This window comes from Ptychodera flava, chromosome 19 (assembly GCF_041260155.1).
Source record: "Ptychodera flava strain L36383 chromosome 19, AS_Pfla_20210202, whole genome shotgun sequence".
NCBI lineage: Eukaryota > Metazoa > Hemichordata > Enteropneusta > Ptychoderidae > Ptychodera > Ptychodera flava.
In genome coordinates this window covers 23,076,313-23,089,133 of record NC_091946.1, presented here as the reverse complement: position 1 = coordinate 23,089,133, position 12,821 = coordinate 23,076,313, and the positions used below count along the sequence as shown (strand labels likewise).

The window sequence follows — 12,821 nt, the reverse complement described above, 5'->3', positions numbered from 1 at the left end:
AAGGGTTGGTAAAGTAAAACAGAATTACAGTCAACTCGCTACCAACTCGTCCGTTGTTTTGAGATAGGGTCACGGTGTTGTAGATTCCATGTACGCTAACCCGATGGCCCGAGGCCAGCTATTTCCATGTCATGCCAGGCCAGTAACTCGTGAAAGACGGTCCTGCTGTTCCTAAAGAAGTGAGCCCGTACGCAGTAACTATCCCTCTACGTAAAGAAGCCGAACGAAATTTATTCTTTCAAGAGATTTGCAAAACGTGAAATTCGCAAATAAAAAGTCTTCCGTGTTGGCACATATTTCAAGCCGCACCTGTGGTTCTCTATGTTAGAAATATTTGTTGTTAGAAATAAAACGTTTTATGCATACCAGTTGCTGCGAAAACGAGCCCTGCCAGTGCCACTCCTTGACATGTTCTTCTACTCCTATGACCAAGCTACCCGAGTGGCAAAGGCTACAGATTCGCAGCAAGCGTACCAGTAGCTCTGCATGGCTGGGCTGTGTGTTTACCGGCGTTATACGGCCTCCTTATAATGCCGGTAAACACACAGCCCTGCCACGCAGAGCTAGCGTACCAGGTACTCATAAAATTGCAAAATAATATCGGCCGAGTTGGTATCGGCCGAGTTGGTATCGGGCGAGTAGACTGGTACCCCGTAAAACAAGGTTCTTTTAGGGATGGACCATTATACCTTGGGAGGGGGGGTGGTCACAATGAAATTGTGAAAATTTTCTTTTTACTATTGTAAATTTCTGAAATTTTTTTTTTCCAATTGAGATTAGCTGTGCAAATTTTTTTTTTCAGAGTAAATTTTCAGATTTATAATTTTTTTTTAGTTCGTCGTTGTCTGAACATAAAGAGGGCAAAGATGTGGTGCCAAGCACCACAAGCGGCCACGCAAGCGGTCACGGAGGGGGGGGGGAGGTCAGGAGAGAGGTGTCCCCCTGCTGGCGTTGGAGTTTTTGAAAAATAGAGATTAAAATGGTGTTATTTGGTGGCACTTGGGGAGTATTTTTGCGGGGGGTGGTTAGGAGGGGGTGTCCCCCTCCTGCCGTTGGAGCTTTTGAAAAATAATCGCAATCATACCAATCCATAATCCAATAACACTAGGTCAAAATTTGTAAGACAATAGTTGTAAACATAGACACAAAACAGCACAGAACAGACAGTAAATAGACGGTACACAAACAAAGTCATATTCATGAAAGAAAGATATATGGACCTCTGGCCAGAAGACCAAGAAGTGATGTCAGGTGTTTCGAAAATAGTAAGCGCATCCTGCCCCACATGTGGCACCCGCCATATATCAATCTGTAAGTCAGATAGGTAGTGGTCACTAACTAAGGCCCCATGTCACCGATGCCATCAGTGATCATTTGTCGAAGAGAGATATCGTATTTATCAACCAGCTTGCGATACCTGCCAAAAAAGCGTTTGAATGTAGAGACAAGTCTTGCTCTGGTGTAACCTTGATTTAACAGTTTGAAAAATAGAGATTAAAATGGTGTTATTTGGTGGCACTTTGGGAGTATTTTTGCGGGGGGAGGTCAGGAGGGGGGTGTCCCCCCTCCTGCTATTGGAGCTTTTGAAAAACAGAGATAAAAATGGTGTTATTTGGTGGCACTTTGGGAGCATTTTTTTCGGATTACACATCTTCCTCTGAAACATGGTCTTCTTGCTCCTCAGTAGCTTCCTATAGTTTTGAAAATTGACTATTTTGGTTTCCTGGCTTCCCTTTCTACTGCGTGGTGAAATGACTACATTCACTCCGCCAAACATCATGCATATCTCATGATTTACAATTGATTTTGACAAGCTGAGAAGCTAAAATAAGCTAAATAATATAGTTAAATTTGCATATTTGTGTTTTTAGAGCAATTGTTGCCCTTTTTTGATCAAAACATCTATTTCTCTGTAGCAGCATGTCCAAATTGATTGGATGTGTATAGATGTGTTGAAATTTCAATATTTGTCTTTTTAGGGCAATTTATGCCAAAAAATGGTCAAAAAATCTGTATTCTCTGAAAGGGCTTGTCCAATTTCTTTGAAATTTGCTACACAAAACGATTATTCATGCAGAGTTATTCAGTATTTGCTATTGAGAAACTTTCAAAGTTCAACCCTTTTGTGTGTTTTTGTGTTGGGATTTGTTGGATAGATGGCATTCTACGTAGTGTATTGTTGAATGTTAAAACATGTGTTGCTGTTGTTTTTTGAGGCTGTTTTTTGAGAAAAAAGAATTGAAAATGCCTTTTTAAAAGCAAAATAATACATAATGACTTGATATGTTGTTTTATCATTATTGACGTGTTTCTACTTGTTCACCCATTCTTGCATTCATCATTGCAATAAAATGCTGGGAAAAAAATGAAACTGATGTGGCCCGCATCTGTTTACCTTGATCTCAAAAGGCAAATACAACTTTCTGTCTTGACAATCATAGGGCCGACTTGCAGCGATTTCGAAGCTGTTATCCTATTGGTTGGCTGAATCTTACCAATATAATTAAAACAATACAAATAAACTCCCTAAGTTGCTGTGAATAGTGACAATCGACCAATCAGATATAACCTTGCAAACACGCTGCGAGTCAGCCGCAACCATACCATAGTTTCAATGTTTTACCTAGTGTACCTGCTTGGTTTGTACGCAGGAAACAAGTAGAAAACAGGCTCTATAATTTCATAATTTTCAAGTGATCAGAATACAAAAGTCCTGAAAAGATAAGATAATCACAAATTCCAGTACAAGGGATACAGGCACTCTAAATGTATAAATTAAAATTAAAAATGTGCCGGGAGGATGTACTAAAAATACAGAAAGTTGCTTTCTGTCGGTAAAATCTAAAAAAATTCAAAATTTTAAAGACTTTTGCAGATTTTTTTTTTACGCCTTTGTCTTCTTATTTATTTATTTTTTATTTTGCAAACTAGTTTGAAGATTTTTTTTCCTAACTTTCTGCTCTGAAATTTTTTTTTTTTCTGTTTTTGACCACCCCCCTCCCAAGATCTAATGGTCCGTCCCTTACAAGGTAAAGCGAAGAAATCTTGTAGATTATATTGGCAATGTCTACTTAGCATGCGCAATGAACTATGCAAATTGTACGACCTGCTCCGTCACAGAACGGAGATAATATCTGAGCTCGGAGGGAGGTCAGCGGATACTCATGGGTGTTCTGGCTTTCTGCACATGTGTCAGGCTGAATGCTATCCTTTATTTGCCGAGTTTTGACAGTTCAACTTTGCGCGAGAAAATTACCGGTATAGACACTAATGTTGTACAAGTTTCAAAAGGGATCATTTTCCCGCTGTTCTCCCATAACTGGCGATTGTCTACTGAAATTGTCACTTTCAAGGTTAAATGCACCTCGGGGATATATAATCGGACTCTTAAAATTTCACAGGTTTTTTGGTGTACCACTTAATGCACTTATGGATGCTCATTTTGAAGCTTACAGAATGAATAGACTTTTCATCGGATTATTTTTGTGAAAATCGAATTTTGGACTAAAGAAATCACAAATTGTACGTAGTGATGGTTTCATTCACTGGTATGAAAAAAAAAATGTTGCAAACGAAATGATAAGGAAAATCTGGCGATTGGTAGAACCAAGAAAATAATATTAAGTCACATGCCTGGTTGAGCGGTAGAATAGTTATGGTAAGTTAGTCTCTGCTTCTCACACATAAATCAATACATGCACTCGCTCCTTCATACCTGGCTGAACTCATTGAAGTCAACACCCCCAGCAGATCTCTCAGATCAAGTCTACAAACCACACTTAAAGTTCCACACGGTGACAGATCCTTCTCCTTTTCTTCGTCAATTCTATAGAACAAACTGCCAACTCATATTCGATCAGCTTCCGACATTCGCACCTTCAAATCTAAGTTTACGACTCATTTCTTCAAGAGAGCTTACCTGTGACCTATAGTGTAAAGCACCAGTGAACATTACTGATGGATACTAGGCGCTATATAAATTATTTATCCTATCCTATCCTTTATCCCATATGTTTGGAAAGGTTTCATGTCATTGCTTGTGTTTCAAAAAGTTTCATGCAGTTACATGTGCGGACATTCACGCAGATGCTTTGTAAATACCTGTGACGGGTTTTGCATTATCTTTTGTATTTAAATATGCATGTCATGTCAGTTTGCAGCCGAACACTAAAAATGGAACTTTCTCACAATTGATATTATTACTTACATAGGAAGTTACACAAGCGTTTGGACAATAAGCTGTTAATTTTGAACGGAGGAAATGGTGAACGGATATTATTTTGTATTGTCTTTTAAGTTATATGTCAAGGGTAGAATCAAGTCAAAAGATCACATTGTCTGCACTCTGTACATGGAAATTGGTAATATTTATGCCCCTTTTACAGGTACAGATACTAATCCCGTGCGCTGGGTAGTCTGCTAGATCGATCGATTATCTGCCTGATCCATCAATCCCGTACTCAATCTGCCCGCCACTGCTACTGTACTGGGAGTATTTAGGTTGCAGTGGCGGGCAGATCGAATACGGGGATCGATAGATCGAGCAGAAAATCGATCGATGTATGTAGCAGACTACCAAGTGCACGGGCGCCTGTGTGTGTTCACGACTTTTACGAAGTCGTAAAAGTCAAAACCATCTCCGAAAAGGCAAAAATCCCGTCTGAAAATACCACAGCTAAGCTTATGCACCCACTCCACTATTTGAGTGACCGTCATTGGCAACTCTAACCTCGTGTGGTTGGCCCCTGTGACATGGAAAAAGAGGAAGTTTACGCCCTTTCTCGTCACAGGCACCACCGTAGTTGATAGCGCTCGCTTTTAGTGTAGTAGCTACTACACTAAAAGCGCCATCAACTACGGTAGTGCCTGTGTTTCTCGTTTCATGGGGGTTCGGCTCGGGTCGGCTCGCTATAACGGTTATACCACAGTCGCTTGTGGTTTGGCTAAAGTCGCTGTATGCATTAGGAATGGTAGCTGTTGGTCCATAGCTGTGGTGTTTTCGGACGGGATTTCCGTCTTTTACGGGCTGGTTTTGACTTTTACGATTTTTAACCCCGCAAGTCAAAACCAGCCCGTAAAAGGCGGAAATCCCGTCCGAAAACACCACAGCTATGGACCCACAGCTAGGAATGTAGGTAGCTCTGCATGGCAGGGCTGTGTGTTACCACAGTCGCTCGAGAGTTATTCAGCTCTGGGACTAGTCGCCCCATAGACGAGTATACAGAAGCGAGTATTTCTCGCTTCTGTATACTCGTCTATGGGGCGACTAGTCCCAGAGCTGAATAACTCTCGAGCGACTGTGGTGTTACCGGCGTTATACGGCCTCCCACCTGTGAGCTCCTGTGGTGGGAGGCCGTATAACGCCGGTAACACACAGCCCTGCCATGCAGAGCTAGGAATGTAGGTGGCCTTCGCCGTGTATCGAACCACAAGCGACTCTGTTCGGTGTACATCATACGGTATGGTTCAATAATTACACCGTATCTAAATTACTTCCACCGTACCTGAGTTGTGAACTTTGAAGATTACTTCATCTGTAGGAACAGTCTGCCTCTTCTGCCAGTCATCTCACAATGCTATTCTGCCATGAAAACCGATCAGTATGCGGAACAGAAATACATCCGGTTTCTCCGTCCACGACCTAAATATGCCTACACACTGTGGGGTCGGCCAAAAAACACGCCTTTTCATACTTGGCAATGAGCCTATTTAAAGGGATGGACCATTTGATGTCCTGGAGGATTTGGAAGTTTTAGGGGCCGTGGATAATTAAAACATGCACACGGTAAACAAACCCTATTGCGTTTGGCCTCAACCCACTCCCCCTCCCCTAAACGAAAGTTTGGAAGTGTGAAAATCCAACCAAGCCCCACTCTGTATCCGTGTACCAGCAATCGGTAATTACATCGTTGGGAAATCACCAATACGCTACCTCCCCATACCGTCTAAAAGTCAATCTTTTTTCAGCGCCAACACTACAATAGCGCAAACAATAGAATCAAATGAAACAGTGTATCCAAACTGATTGTTACGTTACGTTATGGTAAGCCAAGTGTTGCAAAATTCAAAAAAGACATTTGTGTGTTCTATATTTTGATGATTGTGTTCTAAAATTTCATGGTTGTGTTCGAATAATTTATGTTTATGTTCTTAAACTGTATATTTACATTCTTAAATTGTATGTTTATGTTCTTAAATTGTATGTTTACGTTCATAAATTGTATGTTTATGTTCATAAAAACCATGTTTATGTTCTTAAATTGTATGTTCATGTTCATAAAAACCATGATTGTGTTCTAAAATTTCATGTTTGTATTCTAAAATTTATGTTTATGTTCATAAAAACATGTTTAGGGTATTTAATTGTATGTTCATGTTCATAAAAACCATGATTATGTTCTAAAATTTTATGTTTGTGTTCTAAAAATAGATGTTCGTGTTCGTAAAACCATGTTTATGTTCTTAAATTGTATGTTTGTGTGCTAAAAATCTATGTGAACATATAATTTAAGAACATAAACATACAATTTTAAGAACACAATCATGGTTTTATGAACATGAACATACAATTTAAGAACATAAACATGGTTTTTATGAACATAAACATACAATTTAAGAACATAAACATACAATATAAGAATGTAAACATACAATTTAAGAACATAAACATAAATTTTTAGAACACAAACATGAAATTTTAGAACACAATCATCAAAACTTAGAACACACCAATGTCTTTTTTGAATTTTGCAACACTTGGCTTGCCATATTACTTTATGACTCATGCACTGATTGTGATTTAGCTCTGCATGGCAGGGCTGTTGTTACCGGCGTTATACGACCTCCCACCACATGTGGTGGGAGGCCGTTATATATATATATTCCGCACTCTTATTTATAACACTCTGCCTCAGCATCGAGCACTGTAATTTCCCACGAGGACATCTGTATACTTCAATATATATATATATATATATATATATATATATATATATATATATATATATATATATATATATGAGTGTATACATTTGTCTGTTTATTTGTTTGTTTATTTATCCAATGTTCTATGATATTGTATGTTTGTTTGTTTGTATATCTATTAATGTCTGTCTGTGTTTATTATTTATTATGTATTTGTATGCTTGTTTGTATGTTTGTCAATATATTGTTTGTTTGTTTATTTGTTTGTTTGTTTGTTTCCTGGGTACCTTGTGCTCGAACCATCCGTGATCTGTGAAAATGGAAATCAATAAACTGATCATAAAAACTTTTGTAGTGTCTCCTGTTTGAGGGATCATGTATGTGATTACCCATAGAGCGAAGCGCGACCAATTTTGTGTTTACGTCAGACGCTAAGGTTCATATCAGGCTTTGCCAATCATCGAGTGTACTGTAGTTCAGTGTACGTAAATAAGCGTACGCAGTATTCGAAAATGAAATCTGCCGAACAGATACTAGTATCTACAAATATGAAAACAATAAAGAACTTCACAACGACAACCAGGAAATGTCTCCTAGCTTGATTACTGTCAAATGTCCCTAAATACAAATATAGCATACGGCAGTTTCACCTCTTTCTATGTATATATATATATATATATATATATATTATATATATATATATATATATAATATATATATATATATATATATATATATATATATATATATATATATATATATATATTATATATATATATATAAAGGCGTGAAGGTCCCGGCGACAAAGTCGACCTCTCCGTCGTCTGCAAATTTTTTTCCAAGGTAAATTTCTCTGTTAAAACTGTGAAATTTAACTCCGAAATCATGTTTTCTCTATCGATCAATAAATTAATTTTCTGAGACTTACAGGTAGTTCTTCTTAATACCACTGTACCACCCTAAATTAGCCAAAAAATATTTGATAAACAAATATAAAATTGCATAAAGTACGGTTGCGGACAATTCACCTTTGACCTGAGGAGAAGATACGCTAATCCTGGCTGGTGATTGGCCGACGTCTCACATGACGACTATGTTGACGTCATGCCTGACGTCTGACAGGTCATATTGCCTTGTAAAACTTGACCCTTCCAAAAACCATTGATTGTAAAAATTGACCACCCTAAAAATGGTTTAGTAAAAGTCAATCCCTCCTGATCTCAACCAACCCCAATACCCCTCCCTGTACCAAAACGACTGCTCCCAGAGGGCGTTTGCTTGGCCAGGGAGCCTCTGTCAAAACAAACATGGAGAAACTATTCTTTGCTGTGCTAACCCAGCTTTATGCCAGTCAATCTACACATGGAGATGGTTTTGCTCATGAAGTTTCAAGAGCACACAAACCTTATGTGATACTGAATGTGAACTACAACTTCATGCACAGGTGCATAAAGGAAATACATGTTTGAGCAGCAAAGATATGAAACAAAAATATATTGAAAGGAGAAACAGGAACAATACTCGTATTACAAATACATGAAGAAGTTTATGTCCAATTGGAAGGGCTTAGACTACAAGAAAATAGTAACTGGGTATAGTATAGACATTGTATCTAGTATGTACATATAATGTCTGTTTTAGACATATTAGAATATATCTTCTCTTCTATTATTCTATTCATCGTTGTGTAAAACTACATTTTTCTGCTCCTGAAGTTGTTCATTTTCTGTTTGGATCCAATACAGCTTGTGGAATGAAGTAAGTTAATAAACTACAGTATTATACAATTATTAAAGGTAATGGACGATTTTCCAGCAAAATATATAGTACTCTATGCATTGTGAAAATTTGTCTGAACTGCATTGCCTATCAAAGTGTTTTAGTGTATTTACTGATCATTGCTGACAAAATTTAACAGAACAAGAATATTCAATGTAATAGTTCAATCACAAACAGTGGTTTGGAATAAAATATCACCAACGTACTGAATGTTCTAAAATTTTTGTTATTATTTGCTTTGAACGCTGCATAAGAAACTTGTGGTAAGTGTATGTCAGATAATATGCAAATTGTTTGAACAATATCAATCATCAACAAGGAATCATTTGTTATGTAATAGAGCACACACTGAATGATTATGAGACGAGGAATCTTATTGGACGCTACGATGATTGATAGTCTCTGCAACAGTCAATTGTTGTAATTGTAGTACAACTTTCATAGAGGTGCTTTATCGTTCTTTTGCTGCATTTGAGATTCGAAATTACCCTCCGAAAGGTCACTGTACCATGGTTTCTGCAAGTCATGAGAACTGAGATACTGCCAACTTAAACAGTGATGTAGTGTGGTTCATGGCAAACGATCAGACCTGGCCTTTACTAGGGTGTTGAGCAATTTCATATAGTCGTTATGTTGGTAGAGTGCAATATAGAATCTAATTATTCAAAGTGCTGAACGGTTTTAATTTTGTTTTTTTTTGTTTATTAATACCTATATGGTACGTCAAAACAACAGAAATGCGTGTAAGTCCAGTTGCAGTGCCCAAGGGTGGTACATGTTCCCAGTCTGTCATCACAGCTTGGATAAGTGACAACAGATATGTTAACAGTTCCAACATGTAAGCATGTTTCCTCACAGCCACTTAAATCACTGAAAGTGCCCACACACTCCTAGAAGATGGGCACTGCTTGTGAACATTCTGCACAATGTTCATTCATCCATTCATTCTCGTTCTGCTTGTCAGGTAAACAATTGCAAGAATTCCACTTGACCTTGAAGTTCACTGGTTCAGCCCATAAACAACTTATGTTGTTCCTGTGAGCAACAGCGCTACAAGGAATCCAACCGCGGCACTTATGATGGACTGCACTCTCAGAGAATGGTTGTACCGGAAACCATCGACAGTTGTCACAACGTCAACCTATTTGTTTAAATATGGAAGATAAGATACATAACATGCATTAGTCAGGTTGTTTGTGCAAGAGATAGAACATGCAAGCAGGCAAACTCATCGGTCAAGATGCTGAAATGGGGCCATGGGGTTAATGGAGATGGGAAATGGGGCCACGGGGTTAATGGAAATGGACTTGGTAAACCTAGTACAAGAACACTTCGAAGTTAATAAAACATGGATGTAGAAACGAGACTACCATCGCCGTCAAAGGTTTTATTTCAGATGAGTAATTGAGATATAAATTGGTTCCCCCTCATGATACAACTACACGGCAAAACATCAGAGGGCCAGTAATGCTAACTTTTGGTGATTTTTTCACTATTTTTGTTTTTAATGTCAACAAAATTTGTTGTTCTACTCCCAAAAGCATGTTGACATATCCCATACACAGTTTTCATCTTGTCAACTCCACCTGTACATGTGTAAACTATGTTGTTATTGTTGACAAGTGAATTCTGGTCCGGGCTTGAATTCAAATGTAAACAATAATAGTACATTTACACATATAAAACGCTATGTTGACAAGCTAATTAGTTTGTGTTTCAACATTCTTTTGGGAGTACAGTAAGAACTAGCAATTGACTCACAAAATTAAAGTGATTAAAAAAATCATCAAAAGTTAAATAACGTGGTACATCATAGGTCACGCTGAGTTGTGAAGAAGACGAACGTCAAGTATAATCAGATCATAGAAACGTTTGAAAATATAGTCTTTGGAGGGACTGTGATTTACTCGACCAGCTGTAGATGAACAATAGACCACCATGGGTAGACCTTTGATGCAACTTTCTCATTTTCTCACAGGGCCTTCGATCTCCGATGATGATGATGATCATGATGATGATGATGATGATGATGATGAAATATTTGAAAAATGAAGAAAAATAAAAAAATATTTGGACTCAGTAAATTTGTTGTTGTTATTATTATTATTATTATTATTATTATTGTTGTTGTTGACAGTATTTGCAGAAAAGAACAAAGTATGTGCTGCAAAATTCAATACAGCCTAATTATACACATGCGCTGCAAAATTCAATACAACCTAATTATACACAAGCGCTGCAAAATTCAATACAGCCTAATAGGCTGTGTATAATTAGGGTGTATTGAATTTTGCAGTGCATACTTTCTTTTCTGCAAATACTATCAACAACAACAACAACAACAACAAATTTACTGAGTCCAAATATATTTTTCTTCATTTTTTAAATATTTAATCATCATCATCATCATCAACAACATCATCATCATCGGAGATCAAGGGCCCTGTGGTTTTCTGAGAACTTTGGAGCGAAAGCATCGTTTGCATTTCCTTCGTCCGATAAGTATCCTAATCCATAGTCTCGACTCTACCCACAGGTGCCTGGAGTTGCCGTGTAGTATACCTGGTGCATGTATTTCACGGCAACTCCACGCACCTGTGACTCTACTCCCACTGATCAGACTTACCCAGCCACCTCGTTGAAGAACCCAGGTTGCCAACCGTCTCTCGACGACATCTCTGAAGCTTGTCGTGACAGTGTGTACGTAGTCAGGATGGTAACTGGCCACGCACTCTGACGCTAATGCCCCAGTAAATACAAACAGTGAAATTATCCTGGGCCAGTTTATACCACCTCGGAATAGTTCGTTGGCAACTTCGTGAACGGCGTCGCTGATGACAGCGTCGGACGACAAATTCAAGTGAAGTTTGCGGCAAACGTCCTTGTACACTGACGGATGAAACTGTTCAAGCTGGAACCCCGTAACAATTATGTGTGCGGAAACTTCTGAAAAATTGTCCAGTTCCGGTCCCGTGCCTCTCTTGTGAATGAGTCCCCCTTGTGCGAGTTTGAAGTTGATATAATCTCGGCAGAGAGTTATGGATTGGTCGACTATGGCTTCTTCGTCCTCTGGTGTTTTCCGGAAAATCGGATGATCGGAAATTTGTTGGAAAAATTCCTTCACAGGCTCAAGATGTTCCATGATATACAGATGGTCGACCCCGGGCTCAAACTAGTCAATAGTATCTTCGCGTTGGTGTCTCTGTGGTTGGAGGGACTGTGATGTGATGGGACCGATCAGACCAATTATTCATGATCTCACTGACGTTGGGGTCATGTCGTGTGAGTGACCCCTTGGATATATGCAAATAAAATCTTCACAAACTGTGAGTTATGCGTTTAATAATGACAAAGATGACCTTGTCGTGCAGGAAAAATAACAGGGAAAAAGTTGTTTGTACGTCTCCGTACGTTATCTTGAGAGGGCATATTGATACAAGCATAAAATATCTCGACTAAAAAACTACATCTGAGAATGAGGAAGTTCGCTTGTGGAATTCATTAGAGGTCACCACTAGAGGGCACCAAAACTGCATCCTCATTATTCTATGTGCCTTTCTGTGTTACTAATGACTGATATGCCTACCTTAGCCAAGGTTACATGCACGACCAAATAACTACAATACCACTTTTAACTCCCACGTCTCTTTCAACAGAAATTACAAGACTTAAGGGCTTTCAGTCTGTTCACTGTTTATTTTTTGGTTTGAAATTATCATGCATCATCAAATATGGATGACTGTATTAGTTGGACATTCTCAGATTTTAATGAAGAAAGCTGAGTTGTTGTAAATGAAAGACTTATAACACAGCTGTACCATTTAAAGTTTTTGAAATAAAGATTTGTTCACTACAAGCAAGAAAAAATTTACTTATGTATTTGTAGATATGACTTTCTATGTTATTAATGTTAGATTTAACTATGTTGGAATAAATTTATCGTGAAAAACATTTCTTCAATACTTTTACTATTTAAACGCATTAATTATAGTTTGCGTGCGTGAAAAAAGAAAAAGTTATAAAATAGGTATATGAATGAACTTATTCACTGTTTTTTCAATAAGCTAGCTGAAAGACAATGCACACAGTTACGGGTCTTATTATGACTTTGGACTGTA

At 38.1% G+C, this 12,821-nt stretch overlaps 2 protein-coding genes across 5 annotated transcripts in view; both read right to left on the bottom strand.

The window, feature by feature from the left end:
• LOC139118946 (uncharacterized) overlaps positions 1-5,669 on the bottom strand; it is a 28,627-nt gene extending 22,958 nt beyond the window's left edge. For 2 of the 4 annotated variants that reach the window (XR_011548821.1, XM_070682525.1), the window contains exon 1: positions 5,505-5,669. The gene's annotated coding sequence lies outside the window, so the exon portion shown is untranslated. The other 2 variants (XM_070682526.1, XM_070682527.1) reach the window with 2 other exon arrangements.
• Positions 5,670-8,448: 2,779 nt separating this feature from the next.
• LOC139118944 (bcl-2-related ovarian killer protein-like) lies at positions 8,449-11,978 on the bottom strand. The gene is made up of 2 exons (XM_070682523.1): positions 11,330-11,978; positions 8,449-9,844 (listed from the first exon to the last, which is right to left on the bottom strand). Exons 1-2 carry the CDS (start codon positions 11,843-11,845, stop codon positions 9,728-9,730), a joined length of 633 nt encoding a protein of 210 aa, XP_070538624.1. The 5' UTR covers positions 11,846-11,978; the 3' UTR covers positions 8,449-9,727.
• Positions 11,979-12,821: the final 843 nt, after the last annotated feature.

Coding starts and splice junctions, on each gene's coding strand:
- LOC139118944 (XM_070682523.1), bottom strand. CDS start 11,845: ATGGAACATCTTGAGCCTGTGAAGGAATTTTTCCAACAAATTTCCGAT. Junction 9,845..11,329: donor TTCTTCAACGAGGTGGCTGG/GTAAGTCTGATC, acceptor TTAAACAAATAG/GTTGACGTTGTGACAACTGT.